General features: G+C 54.0%; 1 protein-coding gene and 1 long non-coding RNA gene across 3 annotated transcripts; one reads left to right on the top strand and one right to left on the bottom strand.

The window, feature by feature from the left end:
* Positions 1-2,357: 2,357 nt before the first annotated feature.
* Positions 2,358-5,671, bottom strand: MAFB (MAF bZIP transcription factor B). The gene has a single exon (XM_044263034.1). The coding sequence runs from the start codon at positions 5,341-5,343 to the stop codon at positions 4,372-4,374; it is 972 nt and encodes a 323-aa protein (XP_044118969.1). The 5' UTR covers positions 5,344-5,671; the 3' UTR covers positions 2,358-4,371.
* A 1,378-nt stretch (positions 5,672-7,049) lies between these two features.
* LOC122915561 lies at positions 7,050-22,425 on the top strand. 2 transcript variants are annotated; one of them, XR_006386064.1, is made up of 3 exons: positions 7,050-7,329; positions 20,621-20,901; positions 22,136-22,425. It is a non-coding gene; the product is annotated as an uncharacterized LOC122915561 (long non-coding RNA). The 2 variants fall into 2 exon arrangements; XR_006386063.1 differs by having other exon boundaries at positions 20,621-20,929.
* The last annotated feature ends 1,050 nt before the right edge of the window (positions 22,426-23,475 follow it).

The following is a 23,475-nucleotide window of genomic DNA, read 5'->3' as shown; positions in this document are numbered from 1 at the left end:
GCTGGCTGCGTGGCCCCGGTGCGGGCGTGGAGGACTCCAGGCGCTGGGAGGATTTTGCCCCCGGGGTCGCGGAGGATCGCAAGGGGCCCGCGAGCCGCGGGGAGCGGTGGGACTCGAATAGGAGCCCCGGGACTGCAGGGAGCCGCGGGGCTGCCAACGGCTGCACGGCCTCGGGACCCAGTTAGCTATTCTTCCTGAGCGCGCGGGCGCCCGCTCTGCGCTGTGGCGGCGGGTCGAGACAGCGGGCTGCGGGCTGAGATGTGGCCGGGGCTGCTCTGCCCCGGAGTCTCTCAAAGTCTCGGCCTCCTCCGCTGCGCTGCCGGCTCTGCCCGGCTCAAGCCCGCGAGTGTCCGGCGCCCACGGGCGCTCAGATAGTGGGTTGGTGCTGGGACACGGGGCACCTGCCAGGACACCAGTGTGGGTGCCGGGTGTGGGTGGGTGTCTGTGTATCTGGGTGTCAGTGTGTCAGTAGGCCTTTGTGGCGGGGTGGTCACCTTCTCAGAGATGTAATGGGTCGCTCTGAAAAGGCCGACCCACGGTGTCATCCTAGACGCTGGTCGTCACTGGGCTGGTGTCTGTGTTTCTGGCATCTGGAGAAGGAAAACCAGTGCCTTGAAGTTTTCGACCCTCCCCAGCCCAGAAGCTGTTCAAGCAGAGTCCAGCTGACTCCAGAGGTGGGAGATGCCGCTTGGTGTTATTCCAAGGGGCGTCAAACCTCCACGACAAGGAATCAAGGTGATCCCTCTTGGTCTCTGGATCCATGCATCAAGGGCCCCTTCCAGTGCTCGGCCTGGCGGAGAGAGATCTCTTTCGCTCCACAGGGGATACCCTTGTACTTGTGTATGTGCTCTTATCAAGTTTGTGTGTGTGCACCTGTACACACAACTACCCACCTAGTCACAGCCTCTTGCTCCGTCATCCGTACACACTCGGGTAGAGCCAGACTCAGCCACCATCCTCCTCCCTGAGCACAGCCAGAGCCTTCCGTGCCAGGTACCTCTCTGGGTGAGGGAAATGAACTGGGCCTTGGAATTTAATTCGAGCTAGAACCTCTGATTTCTACTAAATAACTCCTAAGCACCATTAAATGTAAATCACTGTGGGTAGTATTTGCATCCTTACATTTGGGATTTTTCCCTGGTCTGTCTTTATCAGACCCTGACCATCACCCCCAGGATTCCAGGGATCCTGGGCCAAAAGCTACTCCCTGCTAGTTTTAGCCTTTGCTTCCCTCTCCCCCGCTCTTCCTGGCTCTAGCTCTGAGCTGGGGCTCTGCAGCCTGAGTTCCTTACACCGTCCCATTCAGGTCCTGAAGTTCCAAGTTAGGAACGCTGGGCCAGAGAACCCCAGGGCTGGAAGCCCAAGGCTGGAGTCTCTGGGACTGCAGATATTGGGCCTGAGGAGACCAGAAGCCCCTTGGACCCAGCCATGGCCAAAGGAACTGAGGACCCTTCTGGATTTGGGAGAGATTGGGGGGGGGGATCTCACCCTGACCCTCAGAAATGAGGCCAACTCTGAATTATAGACAGGATTCCAAGAAGCCTGAGGGGGCAGTTGGGGGTACCTAGGTGGGAGATCTTGACTCTTCTAAGAGTCTGGAAAAGGAAAGGAGCTGGGCCCAGCTCCCAGTCTACAGGCAGAGTCACTGTACCGGAATAATGCCCCAAACCCTGTCTGGCCCCCAATTTGGAAAGTCACTGAAATCCTGGTCCAGCCACTCAGTGCCCTTCTGTGGGTCTGAAGGCTCCATGTGTGCCCAGAACACACCACCCGCAACACACAGGTCCACAAGGAAGAGCTTCCAGTCTGAAGGGTCTTCTGCCCCAAGACCTGGTGCTGGATTCCATTTGCTTCTGCAAGCCCTGGGAAAGGGGGCATAGGCCTCCACTCAGTGCAAGCAGGCACTCTCCCTCTGGGCAGGAAGATGCACCGGGCAGGAAGCTGAGAGCCTCACAGCCCCTACAGAAGGGCCAGAGTGACAGGACCAACTGAGTCTGATTGCCGAAAAGACCTCACTTCCCCATCAGGAAGCTCCATCTTCTAGGGATCGACCAATCTCTACCACAGAGCCATCAGGCTAGCAGGCTGGTCCTGATCCCCAAGCCTGAATGCCCCCCAAAAGTGTGTGCCTCTCAGCTCACAAACCAGATCCGAATGAGATCTCTACCTAGAGTGAGAAGCAGAAACATATTTGAGCCTCACGTCCATACACACAAGCAAGGGAGAGATTTGCCCAGACATGGTCTGTTTCTCCATGGGTTGGGGAGGGGGGTAAGAGTGTCCCCAGAGTGATGCGACTCTTAAAAAGGCAAGAGAAGAAAGTCAAAGTCAGGCGAACGCAGACTCATCCAAATAAACACCATTTCCATGGTTTTAATAAGCAAAATAGGAAACCATTTTAATAACCAAAAAACAGAAACCAGTCTGAATAAAACTACAATAGACTAGGTTTTAATATTTTCATATCATAAGCAGGGTTTGAAATTGATCCCTTATTTTACATGAAATAAAAACAAATTTCTGTTGCAGCAAATTTGATTTCAACACAGTTGAATCCGTAAAAACCGAAGCTCGTTTCTGATGCAGGACAAATATCCACAATATTTAAAACTGCAAGCACCATGCGGTTCATACAATCTTGTTATTACTGTTAATTTATCAACTAATACAAACTCAAAAATGCATCCGGCCAGCAGCGCCAGCAATTTCAAATGGGAACTAAAAAATACGCTTTCATTTTGGTATTTTTGTCAGTGCAACTTAAATCCTTTTACTGACCTGCAGGAAAAAAAAAAAGGTAATAAGAAAAACACCCAGATTTTCCCTATAGCTACTATACAACTGAAGGGGGTTGGGGAGGACACCACCAATAATTCACCTGCTGTCTCAAAAGCAGGGGAAAAAAAACACACACACACATAATGTGTTGGTCTAAAGGACGCGCTTGAAAGTTGCAAAATTACTTGCCAATGTCTGGGTTTCCGGTACTTTCTGAGCGTGGCGGTTGGTTCAACACAAGTTTAGGTCACCCCTGGGCAGTGTCCGGGCTGGCCAAGCCCACTCGCCCTAAAAGCTCGGCTGCCACAGCAATTAGCAGGGGCCTGGAGGCTTTTGAAGGGACCCTGGGGTGATTCCGGTGGCATTAAAAAGCAAATATTATCTATTTTCCTTTCCTTGCTAATGAAGGGTGTCAATTTAGCCAAAAGACCAGGTGGGAGCGAAGACAGTCCTGCTGCTGTGGGGTGCAGAACTGGACAGCTGCCCTGCCCTGGTACTCAGGAGTGGGGACCCCAGTCCTCTTTCTCGCAGCACTAACAAAATTGAAAACTGAAGCGGAAGGGACAAGAGGACCAAATGGAGACAGGAAAGGGGAGAAAACATGCAACTTCCAAGGGTGCCCCAAGACAAAGTTGTTTTCTGATGCAAAATGCCCAGAACTTTTTTTTTATTTACTTACAAAAAAATAATGCCATAATAATAAACCCAAACGAAGACACTCAGCTTGCTGCCACGTTCTCTAAGCGGTTTGGCGGGGCGGGTATTTACAAGCCGACAGCCGGGACTGAACCCCGGCAAGCAGCCGCTGGAGTTTCTGCACTGCCATCCCTTCTCACTCAAAGAAACAAGGGGGTTATGATCCGTGATCAACAACATGCTAAAGTTAAACAAGAAAATGGTACAAAATAGAAATTATTACCATACATGTCCAGCATGCAGGATTAATATTTTTAATGCAGATTTTCGTATTTTTTCTATATAATCGAGCAGGCAATAAAATTGATGAGAATTGCGCGCAGAACGTCCTAACTGAGCCCCGCGTCTCTGGGCTGAGAGCCAGTGTTCTCCGGACCCTGGACGGACAGGTCCTTCTGTCCTTCCTTCCTTCCTTCGCTCAGCCTCGCCTCGCGCCTGCGGGGACGCCAGGGTCCCTCTCCTCTCCTCTCCTCGCTGCTCTTTTCCTGGGTTGGACTGCGCTCCGGGCCGCGAGGCAGCGGCCCCGGCTTAACGCGCAAAGTTCAGAAAGCCAGGAGTCTCCAGACGGCCTTGGCAACTCCTCGGGACTATGCCTTGCCTCCCTCCAGCCGGGAGAAAAGTTGCTCCGGGACTTCCCACCCCCTCGTCTGGCTCTGGCTCTGCTCGAGTCTAAGAGGCGGCGCTGGCGCGCGCCGCTCTCGCCTTGGCCAAGGTCCCCTGCCTGCCCGCGCGCCCTCCCGTCGCCCGCGTCCCGCGCGCCCTTCCTCCCTCTCCCTCAAGTCAAACAGGTCAAGGCTGGGGCCGTGGCAGGGACAGGATCCGGGGGAGTCCGGGTCTGGGGACACGGGGCGGGGAGTCCGGGCCGGGGCAAGGGCGGGGGCCGGGACCGGCCACGACTCACAGAAAGAACTCGGGAGAGGAGGGGCTGTCGCTGGTGGAGCCCGCCTCCCTGAAGCCGGAGTTGGCGAGTTTCTCGCACTTGACCTTGTAGGCGTCTCTTTCGCGGGCCAGCCGGGACACCTCCTGCTTAAGCTGCTCCACCTGCTGAATGAGCTGCGTCTTCTCGTTCTCCAGGTGGTGTTTCTGCTGGACGCGTTTATACCTGCACGACTGGGCGTAGCCCCGGTTCTTCAGGGTCCGCCGCTTCTGCTTCAGGCGGATCACCTCGTCCTTGGTGAAGCCCCGCAGGTGGCGGTTCAGCTCGCGCACCGACATGGACACGAGCTGGTCGTCGGAGAAGCGGTCCTCCACGCTGCCGCTACCGCCAGCTGCCGTCGCCGCGGCGGCCGCGTGCGGCCCGGGCCCGGGGTGGCTGGTGGGCAGCTGCTGCGCTGGGCTGGCTGCGCTGGACGGCGGCGGCGACGCTTGGTGATGGTGGTGATGGTGCGGGTGCGCGTGCGGGCCCAGCTCGTCGTGGGGCACGCCGGCTCCCGGGTACGCGTGGTGCGGGTGTGGGTGGTGGTGGTGGTGGTGGTGGTGCGCGCCGCGGAAACCGTCGAAGCTCTGCAATGGCTGGGGCACTGGGTGCGAGCCGATGAGCGCCTCCACCGCGTCCTCGGGTGTCAGGTTGAGCGCCTCCGGGTTCATCTGCTGGTAGTTGCTCGCCATCCAGTACAGGTCCTCGAGGTGAGTCTTCTGCTCGGTGGGGCTGAAGCTGGGCGACGAGGGCACCGAGCTACACGGCGTGCTGAGCGGTGTGGATGACACCGAGCCGGCTGGCTGCAGGCGCGTGCAGGGCCGGCCCGGGCGCTCCGCGCGCCCCAGCGGCTCCTTCTTCACGTCGAACTTGAGCAGGTCGAAGTCGTTGACGTACTCCATGGCCAGCGGGCTGGTGGGCAGCTCGGGCCCCATGCTCAGCTCCGCGGCCATCGCTGACGCGAGGCGCAGCCGCCGCTGCCGCCCGGGAAACTTTGCGGCCGGCCGGGGCGCGCCGAGCCGAGAGCGGGGGCGAAGAGCGGCGAGCCCGGGAGGCGGGGAGCCGAGGGCGCAGCGGGCCGGGGCCGCCGGCCAAGCCTTTGTCTGGGGACGCGGCGGCGCGCCGGAGAGTCCCGAAGCTGCCCGCGCCGCCCCAGAGCTCGGGGCTGTGGCCGCGCCGGGGCCGGGCCGAGTCGGGAGGGGTGGAGAGGCGAGCGGGGCGCGCGGCCGGGCGGAGGGGAGGCGCCGGGCAAGCGCCCGCCGCTCGCTCTCTAGCTCTCCTGCTCTTGGCTCTCCCGATCGCAGCCGCTCGCAGCCCGGCGGTGCAGCTGTGCTGGATCCGGCGCCGCCGCTGCCTTTTATCGCCTTCCTGATGTCACCGGGGCGCGGGGGCCCGGGCGGCCCAGCGCGCTGGCCAATGGCTGCTCGGCCCCTGCGGCCCGGCGGCGCAGGGCGGGGCGCGCCTGACAGCTCCTCCGCCCCCCGCGTCAGCTGACTGGCGGCCCGAGCCGGCGGAGAGCCGGGGAGGCCTGGCGGAAGGCTGGAGCCCAGTGGGACAGCGGGCCCGGGCCCAGCCCCCCACACCCTCTCCCCGAGCCCCGGGCCCCGCCCGCTCGCCTTCGGGGCGCGCCCCCCCCCAACCTAGGCCGGGCCGCCCCTTCCACCCCTCAGCGAGCTCTCCTAGCTCTTTACCCTTCGCTCCTCCACCCCCAGCCCGTGTCACCCCCAAGGAGGCTCAGGGAGCGGCGGGACGACACCTCTCGGGCCCTTTGTTCCCCAGCGTCCCCCGCGCAGTGGGAGACGCTCCGTGGGCCGCGCGGCTGCGGGCCGGAGGAGTGTGTGCCGTGCCTGCCTGTGTTTCTGCAGGTCTGCGCGTGTTTGTGTGTTGGGGGTGGGTTTGCGGCTCCAAGAGTTGTGTTCAAATCCAACTCTTAGTCTCAGTGGACCCTCCTCAGGCCAAGCAGGGGCCGGTCCCCTCCTGGCGGGTGCGGTGGCCGAGTTCGGAGACAGGACTCCCCTTGCCCAGCCGCTCCCCGCGCGCACCCCACCCACAAAAGCACGGGATGAAGGGAGCGGGTGGAGAATGGGCCGAAAGGCTCTGGATTCCATTCCCCAGCCAGACGCACGGAACCCTGAGCTCCCGAGGCTTGGGGCTGAGGCCAGATTAGGACAGTGCTCCGGGTGGCTCTCGGCTGCTGGGGAACCGACCCTGTTTTTGTTTGAACGTTTTGTAACGATTTAGCAGATCTCGGCGTCCACGGGCCGCGCGTCTCAAACAGGCATAAAGTGCGACCCCAAGTGGCCACTGTGCGCAAAGGCGCGCCGCACAGCCCGGCCCTCGGCCGGAAGGCTTGAGCGACGCCTGGGACCCAGCTCGATCTTCTAGCCGGTCCAATCCAAGCCGGCCCAGAACCGAGGCTGTGTTTGCCCCGCGGCTCAGGACAGGTTCCCCTAGAGCCACGCACAGGTCCTTGGGGCCCGTCCTGGGACTCAGCTGTGAGTTCGGCGCTGATCGCGGCGCGTGAAACTCCGAGCCCCGGCTCGGCGCGGATTGGGGGGAAGCGCTGGGAGGGAGACTGGGGTGCCCCTGGGCAGCTCCCTGCGCGGGACGGTCCTGGACCGAGCTAGGCCCATGGCTGAGGGCGGAAACGCCACAGCGAGGGGGCCCAGGGCTGTCCGATGAGAAACCTCCCCCGAGCGCAGACGGGGAACCCACAGCACGTCGCACTAGGCATCCAGGCAGGGCTGTGGCGCTGCACACCCTCCTGACTCGGGTTCAGGACGGCCCGAAATAAGAGTCTCTTCCTGAGACCCCGGCCGGAGGGCAGAAACTGGAAAAATCGCAAATTCGCTGTACCCGGAGACCCGACCCGCCTCCCACGTCCCCTTCTGCTCTTCGGCTCTGGGCGCGCGGAGAAAGGCAGGAGAAGCGTGCACTGGGTGAGTGTGTCCTGGCCGCTGCCTGTGCAGAACCATCTGCACGACTGACGCCGCGCGCAGGGGTCAGGTGGGCTACAGCAGTGCGGAGACAGCTAGATATACATATATATAAATATATATATATTAGAAGGTAAAATAGTATTTTAGTATTAGAAGGTAAAATAATTTGCCTCTGGCTAATCGGAAAACTCTTTTTTCTTTTGCGCCCTCGGTGGAGCAGGAGTGGGGTGTGGTATTGAGCCGCCCATCTTTAATAAAATGAATATATTTTAACTAAAACTTAGATTGAGAGGTTTGGACCAGTAGCTGTAATGTTGGAAGAACCCGTCTTCAACCCCTTGCGAGGAGCGTGCTCTCCGCAGAAACCATTCGGCAGTCTCCCGGCAGGGTCTGGGCCCAGCCGCTGCCCTGCCTCTGCCCGAAGCCTGGAAGTGCGGACAAGCACCCGCCCTGCCCGGGTCGTGTTCGCAGACGGCGGCGAGAGCACACTCGCACCGCGGGCTCAGCGCAGGGAGGTTTCGAGGGCGTCTGGGGTCCATGCTCCGGGCTGAAGCGGCCAGGGCCGGACAAAAGCACTGACCCCCAGCCGGCGGCGCCCTCCTTCGGGGCGGTAAAGACACCCGATAGCTCAGAGGGCACACCTAATGCTGTGGACTTATGCGTGCACGGAGAGGCCGCCGGGCCAGTGTGCCCCACGGGTCCGCTTGACCTTCGCTGTCAGGGACAGAAAGCCGAATCACCCGCAGTGTGGCCTATCTCGGTCCTAGGGGTTCCTTCCACCCGGCTCTGAGGTTACAAACGTCCCCCTCTCCTGGGGCGCCCCCCGCCCCCGCTGTCTCTGGGTCTCTAGAACTCGGGCTTTGTCTGGGCAGGCGCGCTCCTCTTTGTCCCTGTGCCTCCGCGTCGGTTGTGGTCAGTCCCGTTCCCTGGACTCAGATTGCAATATCTCCGTCCATCTCTAGGTCCACCTTCCCCCCAAACCCGGTTTTTTGCTACTCTCCCAGCCTAGCCAGTCCCTCCTCTCCCATCCCACCCCCAACCACCTCCAAAAAATGTTGGAACTGGGTGAGTCAAGGAGGCACGCAGGTTGCTCCCAAGGGAAGGCCACTGCAAAGCAGCGGACCTCACTTCTCGGCCTAGCCTCCCCCACACCGGCTCCTGCTGCACTCTGCTGCGGTGCCTCCTCGCCCCAAACCCTAAAGTCTCCTGCTCCCTACAGCAGCCGCCGCTGTAGCTGCGCCTCTCTGCTCCAGGGGCTCTGGGGATCAGCATTCGGGGCTTCTGGTCAATGGGTCTCCGGCAGTTCCTGGAGGCTGCACTCCTTGCCTAAAAAAACTAGCTGGCGGTAGGGGAAGGAGGAGGGATGGTGGAAGTGGACAGAGGAGGAGAAGCAAAGGGAAAGAGGCTGAAGACACAAGGGTAGTGCGGGGAGCGCCAAGCCCCTTTCGAATGGGAGCCTAGGATTGCGGTTGACGGCCAGAGCCCTCTACAGAGGTTTGTCCTCTCTTGCTCCCAAAACTCCACTCTGAAGTTTTCAGGCATACGCGACCTCCTCTCCCTAACCTACACCAAGTTGGGCCAGAGGCGATGCGTCCTGGGCGGGCGCACCACCTTGGAATTCTTCAGCTCCTGATGAGCGAGGAGGCTGTGCACCGCGCACCTTGGGGCGTTCGGCGTGCGGGCGCACGAAGTAATTAATCCTCAGGGGAGCACTACCCACGGCCAGCCTCCAGGTTCCAGGTTCGCTGCGCGGATCCCGCCGGCTGCCGTTCAACCCACCAGCTAACCCCAGAGCGGCCCCGCGGCGCACTCGTCCGTGAGCCCCCAGCCCAGCGCGGCGCTCCCGGCCACCCGCAGCCCCGCACAAGCCCAAGATGCACCGTACACCCGTGGTTTCCTGAGGACTGCAGGTGTTTGGAGAGCGAGTCTGCTTCTCTGTGCGTGCCCGAGTGCAGTAGGAGGCGTGTTGGAGGTGGCTGTGTGTGTGTGTGTGTGTGTGTGTGTGGAGTGCGGATGCAGGGCAAATGCTATGCTTGGAATCGAAGAGCCAGAGCCGGAAGCTCCTGGCCTAAACCAGCGCTGGGTGGGATGTATTATCCCGGGTTTCCAAAGAGGCCAGTGTTCCCAACCATCTGAGGATGAGCTCTGCCAGGGAGGAGCTAGCCTTCTGCTCCGCATCACCCAGAAGTCGGATCACCTGTCTCCTCCAAGGAGCCCTGAGTTCTCTGTCTCCTCCTAGGCCCAGTGGAAGGACATTCGGTTGTTCTCCCTCCCCCTGAGCTTCCCAAAGCCCAGGCCTTCCAAAAAAAGGAAGAAGACTTTTCTTCCTCCTTCTTTTCCCCAAAGGCAGCTGTCATTGCCACTGTCCCCTGTCTCCACGCAATGCCCATCAGATTCCAACCCAGTCCTTCCAGAAAGGTCTTCTTGGGCTTCTGGTTCCTGGTGGACTCGAACACCCAAAGAACTCAGTGGTTCTCAGGAGGGAGTCAGAGCTACCCCACTCTGCCAAGCCCTTTCCCCACTCCCTCTCCTGGAAACCAGAGACACCCTTAACCCCCACACCCCACACACACACACACTTGGGAATGAGAATTTAATATTAAAACTTGTTCACCTGCTTCTTTTTTATTTTGTTTTAACAGAGATACTAGAAGTTTTTGAATTACAGATATGGCTTACATTTTATTCCTAGTGAACAGCTCTGTGTTTGATACCCACTGGGCAGTACTGCCCCCAACAGAGATGGGGGATTTGATCATAATATTCACTCCCATTTATATGGGGACTTGCAAAGCCCTTTTCCTTCCATTTTCTCTTCAATTCTCACAACTCCACAAGGTGGCAATTCTTGTTATCCTTACTTTGCAGAGATGTGTAGACAGGCAGGTGGGTAGGTGAGTACAGATATACAGCAGTGTCCTAAGTTTGATCAACCTGTTCTGTCCTCACTACTGCACTTGCAGGGGGACAGGATTCACCTCACTTACACAAATGAAGCTCTGAGAGGTAAAGTGATTTTTGGGATACCCAACAGCAATGATCTGGAGCTTCTGGCCCTGTGTCCAGGACTCTGAATCCTATGAAGCCTGTGGTCTCTATCAGGACTAGGTGCACCCTGGGGACCCAGGCATCAGCACAGTGCCCCATCTGCTGTCTGGGTCAGGATTTCCAACTCTCCACAGTCTCAGTGGTTCTGTTCCGGTCCCAGCAGAGAGCCTCTGGTCAGTATCAGGCCTCTGCTGAGGGCTCAGAGAGAAGCACAGGGATGAATATGCCTCCTAGGCAGTCTAGCATCCTTGGGCTTCTTGGCCTTCTCGGTCCTTTTCCCTGACTTTGTGGGGTGGGAGGGTCAGGGTGGGAGACAAATCAAGGCAGGATGCAAGCCAAAGGAGAGACATTTTGCAGAGTCTTCTTACCTGGTCCTTTACCCTAGGCCTCAGCCTGACCTCTGACCTTGTCCTCGACCCTTTCTTCTGCCTCTCTCTGGTCTGAGTTTGACCTTCAGGCTGTTTGAACTTCAGCCCCTATTCATCCATCCCTTAAGTATCGAGAGAGAGAGAGAGAGAGAGATGACTCAATCCTGGTGAGAAGTTCACTACCACTCAGAGCTCCCTTCCCACCACTACCTGCCCACGACCCCAGGGCCAGCATTAAAGACTCTGAAACCTCATCATTGCTCCTCAAGGCTGAGGCCTTCACCTCCCACAGCCCAAGCATCACCTATCCATCCATTCCTCCACCTCAGGATCTCAGGTTCTCCATCCATTGCCTTTACCTTCAGTTTTCACTTAGATGACTACAGAGGCCTTGCCTCAGACTTTCTTCTTGTCCACAGGGTCATGAAGTCAGTTTTCAGGTTGTATGAATCTGATCATTCTACCTTCATCCCCTGCCCACCAGCTTACTACAAATTCTTTCAATACTTGGACAAAGAACCAAAATTCTTAGCATGGCCTTCATCCCCCGAATGACCTGCTCCTGCGAACATCTCCCACCTCATTTCTCATTGCATTCCCCTCATAGCACATCAAGTACACTGCCTTCTGTAAGTTTTTCCACGGCTCAAGCAATGTTCTTCCACAGGGCCTTTGCACAAGCCATCTCGCTGCCTAGAACAAGTCATCTGTGGCTCTTCCCAGGCCTTAGAGGGACCTACCTGGGAATAGAGTGGGGAGAAGAGTCCAAGAGCCAAAGCAAGGTCCCAGGCACTCTAGGGAAATCCCACACATTGAAGTCATACCAGAGGGCTCCCTTGCGGTATGACATCTCAGAACCCTCAGGCCTTTCCTGCATCCCCTCTGGCCCTCTCCTCTCCCCGATTAACCATCATTCCTGAACCAGTCCTTCCTCCTTCCTCCTCAGACCAAGGACCACCTCAGAGGACATCTGGATGACCTGAGTGACTCCATCCTCCTGGCCTCCCCTCTTCTCTCTTCCTTTATCTGGAAGTTCTTCAGAGCCTCAGGGCTCTAGCTTCCCACTACATGTTCATCACAGCTTGGAGAACAAGCTTCTGGGTGCAGGAGGTAGCACCGTCCCACTGCTGGGACCCACTGCCTGGGGCTGATGGAGAGAAAAGGCTGCTTAGCTGTGCCTGAGCCCAAGCTCATTTCATCTAGGAGCTGCTGTGGCCACTCAGTCTCTTTCTTACCTTTTGTCTTTTCAAAATGAATTCTACAAGACATACAAACCTACTTTCTCATAGTAAAAAATGCAACAATGTAGTTTTAACATCTCTGTCTAGAGCCACAGCTTGCTTTTTATTTTTACTCAGCAACTTCAGCGTCAATACACAGAGATCTTCTTTCTTTTTAACTAATGCGTGGCAATTCGTCCAACGAATGCTCTATAGTGTTTGATTTTTTTTTTAACCCAGTCTTGTATTTAGGGACATTTAAGCTATTTCTGATATTTCACAGTTGCAAACAATCCTGCAACAAACAGTTCCTTTTTGCATGTATGCAAGTATTTCTCTAGAAGAGATAGCAAGAAGTAAAATTGCTGGATTGAAAGAGGAATACGATTTGCAATGTTCACGCTGGCAAATTAGCCTCTACAAAGGCGGTACCTATTTAATTTCTCATAGAAATATGTGAAGGTAAGCTGTTTCCCCCCAGCCACACCAACCATGAATTTTATCAAGATGTTTCATTGGTGTATCAGTTCTATTTATGCCCATTCTATGACCAGTACTGGGAGATGAGGCCCCAGGGATGGCCACGGCTTCTTTCTTCCCTTCCAGGGAACTGCAGACCTTCCCATTGCAGCTGGAGAGGCGGTATGATGGAGAGGGCTCCATAAGGCTGGTGGATCCCCAGCCCTTGGTTCTATGGGGGGTGTGGGGAGAGGAGTTGGCTGATCAGAGTTGCAAAGCAGAGGTAACAGTTAACTAAGGCTTTAAAGGCTGAGCAGAAATGTGTCAGAGAAATGCAGGAAGACTGGTCGTAGGCATAGAGCAGGGACACTGTCTTGGGCACTTGGGGAGCTATTTCCAGGGGGCTAGAGATAGAGCTTCAAGCCTCTGCCAGAGCCAAGGCTTAAAGGGTCTTGAATGCTGTGCCAAAGAGTCAGACCCTTATCTTAAGAGCAAGGAGATCATTTCCACAAGCACAAGCATCTTTCTGGTCCACTGTTGGTCACATAGTAGGTGCTTAGTAAGTATCTGCAGAATTGAAAAGGGGCATCCCAAAGGCATTTAAGTAACATCTTAACTCTCTTTCATTCCCTGCGGAGACAAGGTGCACTCAGTGCCAGAGACGGTGAGGCTGGCTGCATGATGGGGGCTAGAGAAACGGGCAGAGACAAGCCGGGCTCAGGAATCCCTTCCCGGGCCTCGGCCCCCCGTCCCGGCCTGATGCCAGGTCCCTTTCACCTCTGCCTGTTAGAGATTGCTTTTGGTTTCTGTGTTGACAACCCCTGTTTCTGTGTTTGGAGCGGCTGTTCAGTGCCATTTCCTGATTTAATATCAGAGCCAGCACAGAGCAAGGATGCACAGTTAGCAATTTTTGCTCCAAGTATTTTTCAAGTTCCTTTTTGATGTAAGGGTTGGGTTTGCAGCTTCCCTGATCTTGCCGAGCAGGGAGGGAGAGATGGGTGAGAAGCTGGGAACTGGAGGGGAGAGGGGAAGGGAGAGGGCCCAGAAAATCTTCATCCACTAGAGCAGAGCCGAGAGACTCCAAGCTCCTTTCTAGAAAGGGGATGGCGCAGGGCTCAGCAGAGAGATGGGGGCAGGCTAAAAGTCTGCGGGCAGGTGTGGTCTCTATGAAGAAAGGCTGTTGTGTTTTTTCTGACAGGGTCGGGGGTGGTGTGAAGATTTATGCATGTGTTTATGTGTCTATGTCTGTCACACAAAGGACTAAAAATCTTAAATAAGCTAATGAAGCAATTCAGAATACCAGAAAATGAAAACAAAAATTTGTTCAAAGAAAAGCTGAAGATCAGATATCAGTTCCAAGCCCTCGGGTGTTTTGGCCGAGCAGCTGCTGTGCCTGAGGCCTTCTGCGAGACTAAGATGGGCGTACAGACTAGCAGCTCATCTTCTTCTGGTGGAAACCGACTTTTTCACTGCACTATAATCAACGCAGTGTTGAAAGAAGGCATGGGGCGGGGAGCTGTCCACACACACACACACACACACACACACACGTGCATGCACACACAAGAACACTTGAGCATAAGACATGAGCAGAGACCGGAGTCTTTGAAGGCCCTGACCCCCCACCCATAGGCACCTGTGTGACCTGCTGCCGGGTGTCCTTTCTACTCCTACTGCCACCCAATTCTGGCACTCTTCCTCTGACCCTTTGGGTCATTTGGGGTCTATTGAGAAGCCAATGTCAAAATGACATTTGGCAGGCAACTGGGGGAGACCCCTGTGAAGGGTAAAGGTGGTGGGAGAAGGAGGAGGCAGGAGAGCCTTCAGACTAAGACCAGGCCTGGCATCTGTGGGAGGTAGGAGAAAGAGAAGGGAGCTGAGAAGGGACCATCTCAGACTTGGGGCTAGGCTCGCAGGGCAGTCCCAGGCCAAAGACCCTTTTGGGAGCCCCACATCTTAGAGGAATGGACCAGCATTAGCATTCCCCAGGCTCCATCACTGGCTGAGAGCCCCTGGAAGGATATGTAGGCTCAGCCCGAGCACATAGGGAGCGTGCCTATCAGCTGAGCTCCCCACAGCTGTTTCCCTTGAAAGAGACCTAAGCAGTCCATTTCCATGACCCCCCAGATGCTCCCTCTTCCACCCAGTCATGGCAGACTTCCCCAGGGAGTGAAGTTAGAGCAGCAACTATCTTAGTGTTTTCTACATGTGAGGGCCTGTGCTTTTAAGGTAGGAACCACTGTCATTTTCACCCCCCATTTACTGAGGGGGAGGCTAATCCTCAACAAAACTAAATCACTTGCTAGAGTCCATGCCTAGCAAATGGCAGAAGGAAGATTCAAAGCCTGTTTGGCTCTAGACTGCTTTGGCCAGGAGGAGGCTTAGAAAGGGTAAGTGGGAGGCTCATTCCTCTCTTTGTATCCATCTCTCCTGCTATTGATTCCTGTGATGTGTTAACAGAACAGCCCCCTAAAAGACCCCTGCAGGTTTCATCAGAGCCAGTGCCAACACATTCTAAGTGGGCCTTAGGACACCAACAGTCTGCCAGCCAGCCGAACAAAAGGTCATGAAGGCTCACCTCCAGCAACCACATATCTGCCTTTTTCTCAAATATCACCTCCTCCAGGAAGCCTTCCCTAACTGGCTCTTGTTTCCACAGCATCTAAGTGGACTTGCATCAGTGCATTGATCTGACTGCCCCGAATATCTGTTAAATCTGTTTCTTCTACTAAACTGGGCCTTTCCAGGACCCAAATCAGGTCTGAGCCATGTTGGGGCCCTAGCACCCAACATATAGGGCCCTGGAACTGGAGGGGTAGCAGTACATGGAAGGGATGCTTTTACAAATGAAGACTGGTCCAGGCCATCCAGAAGACACCACTGGAGGTCACAGGCCCCTTGTGAAAAGTATAGTTGGGCCTTCAGAAGAGCATTCTGCATTCCCCAGCCTGGCCGCCAGGGGCCTCATCAACCCCCAGGCTGTATAAACACTGGTCCTTGCTTCTCTGCTGTAAATGCATACCTCCCACCCCTGCCCCAGCATCTCTGCAGGGGGCACAGGACCAGGCTGTCCAAAGCCTGGGCATCTGCTCAGCCGCAAGTGGCCCAGTGGGTAGCCCCAGCCAAGGAGGAGAGTTATTTTTATTTATTTCTTCTTAATCATGAACTTAATTTAGCTGCTAATCAGGTTACCATGGTGACTTGCACTGGATTTATAGCAGTTTCCTAAAGCGCCTTTTTCGCACTCTTTGGGTAAATGAATAAAATTTGGGTGATGAGCAAAGCACATAAGTATTGGGTGTCCTAGAAAAAGGTCGGAAGCTTCCGTTTTGTGTCTGCCTTTCACCCTCCCTGATGTGCTCACGAAAGAGCCCTGACTCTGGGCTGACTCCAGTTTCCTCTCTTCTGCCCTCCCTCTGAAACCTTCTATGGATCCCTATTGCCAACCAGGTAAAGTCTGAAATTCTTGCGTTGCTGTTAAGGCATTCTCCTCTAATGCTCTTCCTTCCCTGGGCTGTTCCCTGCATGTTTGTGTCTCTGCCTGTGCTGTGCTCTGGGCCCAGGAGACAGAATTGGTCTTAGAGGTGGCCCAAAGGGTTAATTTCTCTCCTCCATCTCAGGAGTGAAGGAAGCCTGGCGTGTTCTGGGAGCACCCTGTACCCTGATGTGGTATCTGAGGATATCTTTGAGCATTGTTCCTGGGCCCACTCCCACACTGGCAGGGGTGGAAAATAATGAGCTAGCCAGCCCTGGATTGCAGGGCGGGGGCAGCAGAGAGAAGAAGTGAGGAGTCCGAATTTTGACAGTTTTTTTTGTTGTTTTTTTTTTACTGTCTGGAAGGCTCATTTCAGTTGGGGGGCACACAGTTTGTTTCCCCTCACCCCATTGCCTTGGGCCAACCAGAAGCCCCCCGCCTCCCTCGTGGCTCCCAGAAGGGAAAGTATCTCTAGGCTGGAGGCCACAATTTCCAGGTTTCCCCTGAGGACCTGGAGTCTGGCTGCCAATCAGTCCCGGGATCAGCCTCAGTCCATTAGCGAGTGCCCAGGGCTCAAGGCCCCAATGGAGCCACAAGGCGTCGGCGCCAGATCCTGCCCAGGGAACCCAAAGCCATCTTTAATTATTGTCTTGGCCTTTGCAACCGGACAAACGGGACCTCCAGACTGCGGGCTGGCTCAAGAGGCCGAGAAGGCCCCCCAGCCACCAGAACTGCTGCCCAAAGTTCACCAGACACCTTCCAGGTCTGGATGTGGATACAAGCCCGAGAGGAGACCACTCTGGGGAGCTCCAGGTCTGCGGGGAAAACAGCCAGCCCAGGCTATATAGCAAGGCTCCGTGAGTTCCCCGAGTGACCACTCCTCTCTCTGGGCCTCGCTTCCTTTACCTGGGAGGGAGGGCTGTAGTCACGGCCAACGTGCTGGCATCACTTCTGGCTCTCCTGAATTTGGAGTCAGAAGAACTGGGTTCCAATCCCGGCCCAGCAAGATCTGCTTTTGCTTCGAGATTGAGGCCAGGGTTCAGCTGGTTCTCATCGCAAAGCAGAGAAAGGACAGAAGTTATGACTTTGTAAAGTTCAAAGGGCAGATACCTTTTGGCCACTGGGGTCTACCTTAGTCCACCCCTCCCCCCAGACACACCTTAGCATAGGAACCAACAGACACCCATCCCATGCAATGACTGGGCAACCATCTAGAAGGGGACCTCCTGCTGACATGGTGGGTGTTACCCAGCACTACACTGAAGAGCGTGGGCTCTGGAGCCCAGCTGCCTGAATTCGCCTCCCAGCTCTTCCACTGATGAGCTGCTTGGTCCTTGAGCAAGTTAACCAACCTCCCCCATATGTGTAATGGGGCTAATGACACATACACCTCGTGGAACTGTCGGGAACATTAAGTGAGCTAGCACACTGCAAGTACTCAGTGCTGTGTGTTGACAGCTAGGTACCAAACATTCCCCTCATGTAGTAGCTCTCAAAGCCACTCCTGTTGAGCCCCATCACAGTCTTGGAAACGGAGACGCAGGGAAATTAAGCCTCTTATGTAAATCAGGGTGTTCGCCACCAGATCGTGATGCTCCTACATCTGCTTGGTATCATCAATGTTCTCAACAGACATGTTCTGCCAAACAAGCTCATATAGCATTGGAAACAGAGACAGGAGCAGGAGTTCATTAGGTAGACAGGGGGAGCTGCCGATCAATCCTAACATCTTTACAAAACATATCATTAGGACACAAGGCAACGGGAGTGCAGAGTGCCACCCCCATGGCTTCTAGCCGAAATCGAATGTGACTGCAGGCTTCCAGGAAACACAGGGGACAGAGGAGCATGGTCGAGGACACCATAAGGAGGCTGTCAGCCGGAACGGAGTGGGGGGGGGGTGAACGGAGTGGGGGGGAATGGTCTGCAAGATGAATGGCCCAGAAACATCATGAAGCAAATTGTATTTTGGTATTTTAAAAAGAAAGAAAGAAAGAAAGAAATGGGGGACTGTTACAGGTTTTTAAAAAAAAAATCTTTTAGAGATGTATCAACCAAATGCAATGCTGACGGCCTAATTTGAATAACCTAAGTGTTAAACACACATTTTTGAGATGGTTGGGAATATTTGAACATCAAGCAAGGAGTAGATGTAAAAGGAACTGGGTTTCAAAAATTATTTTGGAGATGTGAAAACAGTATTGTGGTCATGCTTTTAAAAATGTTTAAGTCATTATTTATCAGTAATACCCTCCTAAAATATTTACGTCTGAAGCGAAATGAGGTCTGGGATTTGTTTTAAACACTCCAGTGAGAGAGGAGGTGACATAAGGAGGGCACAAGGCTTTATTATGATTCTCTCTACTTTCGTGTGTGTTTGGACATTTTCGGAACAAACAGTTTAAAAGGAGCGAAAGGACAGAAGGTGGAGCAGGTCGCTGCGGGAAGAGCTTCAAGTACGGGTTTTAGAAACATTGGTTTTGAGTGAGGATTGGTCCCCCCGGAGATCAGAAGGATGGGGGACCCTCCCTTGCCCCTTAGCCATCAAAGAAGGGAAAACAGGTCTTCGCACACAACCCTAGAACTCATTCATTCATTCATTCACTCATCCATCCATCTGTTTCCTCGTTTACTCTCCAATTCCTCCGCTCACCTACCCATCCACTCCTCCGTTTGTTGAGAGCCTACAACGTGCCAGACACTGAGAAAAATGCCTGAACAAAGGTGGTCATCTTTGTCTTGGAGGCCCTGACAGTCAACTTGTTAAAATGCTATTACACACACAGATCTTCATAGACCCTCAGAAGTCTTCATAGACCCAAAGGAGTGCTTTGCATGCTAGCGGGGAGTTTAACATGGGGGTGGGGGGAACATGGTTTGGTCTGGGGTTAGGGATGGTCAGGAAAGCACATTTCAGCTGAGACTTGAACAATGAGATGACCATGTGAAGCGCCCAGGAAGGGACATTCGAGCCAAGAGGACAGTGAGAGCAAATGTCCTGGGGCAGGAGGGTTTTTCAGGAATGTTAACTCTAGGAGGGTTGGCAGGAGCAGAGACAGGAAGCAAGAGATGGGTATGAGATAAGGATTGCTAGGCTGGGGAAGGTCTGGGGGCATCAACAGCTCATGTCTTGAACCAAGAGAAACTTCTCCCCCATAAACAGAACTCACCATGTAGAGACATGGGCCTTGGATCAGCTGACCAATGCTCATGCAAGTTATCAAGACAAGCGCCAGGAAAGCTGGTATACCAGTGGCCTAGCGAAAATGCTCTGCTTACTTAAAGAATGTTAATCTGGGAACAGGGTGGTGAGGAAGGGAGGGAGCCCGCCCTGGGGCAGAGAGGAGGCCACTACAAAGGGAGCCTTGAATCGCTGAGTAAGGAAGACTCCCAATTAGAAATTTAAAACACCAAGGGTGAAAAGCAGCCCTGTGCCCTGCTCAGCCCCTCCCTCCATCAGCCAGCCCAGTCCGGGAAGGAAGTCCCAGCCAACCGTGGGGACAGTTGTCCAGTGATTTATGGCCCTGAGACAAAGCCTCCCAGGAAAGATCCTATGATGTGCACACGTGTTGTTGGAACAATTAGAGCCCATCCATCTGTGTGTGTCAGCATGATATCCGGAACATACGCCCGGGGCAGGGCGGGCCCAGCCCAAGCACCAGTGTTCACATGGGACTTTCCAAGGTGGTGACAGGCACAGAAGCCTCAGAGCTCAGGGGAACAGGCCCCACTTTTCAGATCACTCGGAAAAGTGACTTGCTCAAGGTCACTGGGCAGGAGATTCAAACTCCGGTCCCCTTGAGTTCCTGAGTTCCGGGCCAACACCCTTTCGTCACATCTTACTGCCTCCCTGGCTGTTTCTGTGGGTGTCTGGGCCCATGGGGGCTGCAGGGCTCTTCTTCCAGTTTTCCAAGATTGGGCTGCTGGTCCCCACATAGGACGATTTGGCTCCCAGTCCCCAGTTCACCCTGAAAAACTAAGCGGGGATATCGGAAGCCATCAGCAGACTCCTCTCCTGGGGAAGCAGGCCCTGGCTTCCTTCTTTGAAACTATGAATCAACCGGGACCCTGGAGGGCTCTCAAGTGATAAGCCATCGAGGGTTTGGGCCATTGTGAGAGGTGCATATGAGGCAGTTCCCCGCAGGGCACCCGCACATCCCTGGGTGTGCACATCCCTGAGGCCAGCACCTCCCATCCAGGAGCACCGTGTCTGATTCAGCTCCATGAGCCCCGCCTGGGCCCTGGCCCAGAGGAGACGTAGGACTAACGTTTGCTGAATAAAGGAAAACACCACTGGCACCAGAGTCATTCCAAACAAATTCAGTCGAGAAAGAAAAAAGAGAGATGGCTTATTAAAATGATTAAGCGATGGACAAAGGCTTTTGCTTCTGGTAGAATGTTCATTGTAATAAGTGGAACGTGAAACCATAGAACAACAACAACAACAACAACAAAAACCCGGCATAACACCAGCCTGATTTTAATTCTGTCAAACAGCACGCATACATTTGTGCCTGGTAAAAAAAAAAAAAAAAACCCTAGATGAACATGTGACCCAAAATACTTACCGTCATAGCACCGTGCAGTGGGCTTCGGCGTGGTTGTATTTTTTCCAAAAATCGGTTCCAATTTTTTCCAAAATGTATTAAAGGATCACGTGACATTTTCCAAATAATAAGGAAAGGCCATAACTAATTTTATTTATTTTTTATTTATTTTAGTGTCATCGTTTTAAATAATAAAGTTTGGGGCACCGTCTGCCTCTCTGAACCCAGAGCCAGCTCCTGGGAAACAGGCAAGGCTTCAGGGTCGCGTGAGCAGGAGGAGAGCCTCCCGGGGCCTGTAGGAGCCACACCACGCATGGCACCAGCAGCTGCCTGTCCCCCCCGCGTCCAGGGCCTTCGGGCGGCGGAGAGTGAGGATGCCAGACCTCCCGGCCACCTGCCAAACCTTCGCCACAACCGAGTACACTTCCACAACTCCTCGCGCCATAAACAAGTCGGTAAATCAAAGCACATCTCGTCTGCAAGGTGGGCCCTTTCTGGTAAAACACAAAAAAACTTAATCTTTGGTCCAGAAGCAGTAGATTACGGCAGCAAGTCGGCAGCCAAAACCATTAATCTTTGCCGCGTTCCCCAACTGGCCCGAGTAGTAAAGAAGATAATACCCCAGCAGAATCAGTGACCCACTACAAATTGGTCCTGAAAGGTCCACCAGCATAAATAGACTTTTGCTGATCCAACACTTGTTAGGAACCCCAACAAAGAGACTATTGGCTCATCTGATGAGCCGCTCGCAATGGGCCCTTGCAATGGCTGGTGATGGATGACCCCTTTCCCTTGGAGGGGAGGGTGCAGCTCCTGGTATGGGGCCCTTTCTCATCTTAAATTTGTCCTCAATAAATCACAGGTGCAGAGGAGCTGGCATCCGTTTCATTACACCTACATGCTCCAGTATCAATCACGCCACCATGGCGGCCTGTCTGGGCACAGTTCATTTCAAGTGGCTTTTTCTGTTCTGATTCCGTTTCTACCACCATCCAGAGGGGCCCCGTGGGTGGGAAGAAGCAGCTTGCCCCTGGAGGCCTGCACTTCCCTGGCCTCGGCAACTAGTCTCTCCCTCCTTCTCCAGTAATCACAGCCCAAGCAGGAGCCAGTGGCGGGTAGTGCAAAGAATTCAATTCAGAAAGACTTGTCTTCAGATCATGGCTCTGACACTTGCAGACTTGGGACACGTCGCCTTCCTTTGCTGAGGTTCAGTTTCCTCATCTGGAAAATGGGGCTAATGGCCAGGACCTGTTAGACACAGTAATATGTGCAATGAGCCTAGCACAGTGCTGGGCACAAGGTAGACCCACAATGGATCTGAGTCCCGAGCTCAATCCTGGCTTAGATGCTGGCTTTCCCTTCAACACCCAGGCCCGGGAGAAAGTGGAAACTCTGCTCTTCGTCTTCCTGTGTCCACCTGCCTGGGCCGTTCCTGGTCCCGGCAAAGGTGCGTCAATTATAGCTCAGAATTTATGAAGATGTTGCCACAGCTCGTTTTGGGTCTTGTCCCTTTCATTGTAGGCAGTTAAAATATACTTAAAGCGAAGGACACCAGAGAGCTCTCAAACCTCTTCTTAATGCAATAATCAAATCCTTTGATGTCATTAAATGCATGTATAAGGCTCATCATAAAAGCCGTGAACTTCTTTTTTAAAGAATCATAAATGAGAATAGATGGTTTCTTTTCAGGCAGGTCCAAAGCTGGTCAGCCTACAGCCGCCAGAAGCAGGACGGACACACCCCTCCGAGATTGCCATCGGCCTCCAGAGTCCACAGCCCAGCAGCCTCCACCATGGGATGGAGCACTCCAGGCCCAGAGGAAGCCTGGTAAATCTTTAACCCAAGGAGCATATCTTAGAGCAGAAGAGAGGGGAGGATAAAGAAGCCCCACTCCTGAGCTGGTCGGGAATGTCAGACAGAACAAGCTTTTCAAAAAGACACTTCTATTCACTCTGCCCCTACAAGAGGGCTGGAGTGACAGGGCCATTTATTTGTAGAAGAGCTAGGGAGGGGGTAGGAAGGAGGGACAGAGAGAAGTAGGAAAAGGAGAAAAAGTAGAGGGAGGATGGGGAGGCAGGGGGAGAAGGCGGGAGCAGGTAGGGAGAGAGAGAAGGGAAGGGAAATAGAGCAGACTTGCCCCCAGCACAGGGCAGTGCATCAGCCCCGAAACGCTGGCTCAATCCAGAGCCTGAGCCTCATCTCTCTGCCTCGCATGTCAGAGGGGAGGATCACAACGACAGTGATGGTCGCGGTGATACTGAGGACTAACCACCGTCCCGCCTTGTGTCTGAGACCTTTCCAGGCACAACCTCATTCAATCCTCCCAACAACCCTGTAAGGTAGCTACCACATCTCATCGATTCTAACGGGCATACTTCCTTTTTCTCACTTTAATGTCTCTGAAATGGAGATGCTTATTACAATCGCTGTCAGCCGGGCAGCAGCCTGATGTCCTTGTCACGTCTGGGAACACACATCAGAATTTGCAGAACGGATATCTGTGACTCAAAGGTCCAAGGAAAATAAAGGAGCATTTTTTAAAGTCACCCCACCACTAATGCCTGCGGTGTGGCAGGAACACACAGACCTCACCTAACCTGAGCCCATCTCCGAGCACAAAGAGGTCTTAGGAATACCTTAAACAAATTATTTCACTTGTATTTTTCTTCTAATGTATGTACAAAGGTCTTATGATAACAATCTATATCTAAATAAGGTACTCTTCATCAGTATGAAATTAAAATTCTAAGGGGTAAGAAAGTACTATATCATGGTTTAATTTGATTAAATTAAATTATGGCGTGTTGATTCTGTTTTTCTTAGTGTGACATAAAACAATGGCACAACATACAATCGTTGGCTTCTTGAACTAAGAGGGCTGTAGTACTGTTCCATCTTACAGATGAACAAACTGAGGTTCGGGCTTCTTTGTTACTTACTTGAAGCCACACAGAGAGTCAAAGGCTCAGATCTCTCTGATTCCAGAGTCATGTTCTCAGTCATTATTACCTGTCTTCTCTGACATTTCT

This window comes from Neovison vison, chromosome 8, assembly GCF_020171115.1.
Source record: "Neovison vison isolate M4711 chromosome 8, ASM_NN_V1, whole genome shotgun sequence".
In the NCBI taxonomy this organism is placed as follows: domain Eukaryota; kingdom Metazoa; phylum Chordata; class Mammalia; order Carnivora; family Mustelidae; genus Neogale; species Neogale vison.
Note: the sequence above shows the minus strand (reverse complement) of the source record. Positions and strands in the feature narration are given on the sequence as shown.

Coding starts and splice junctions, on each gene's coding strand:
- MAFB (XM_044263034.1), bottom strand. CDS start 5,343: ATGGCCGCGGAGCTGAGCATGGGGCCCGAGCTGCCCACCAGCCCGCTG.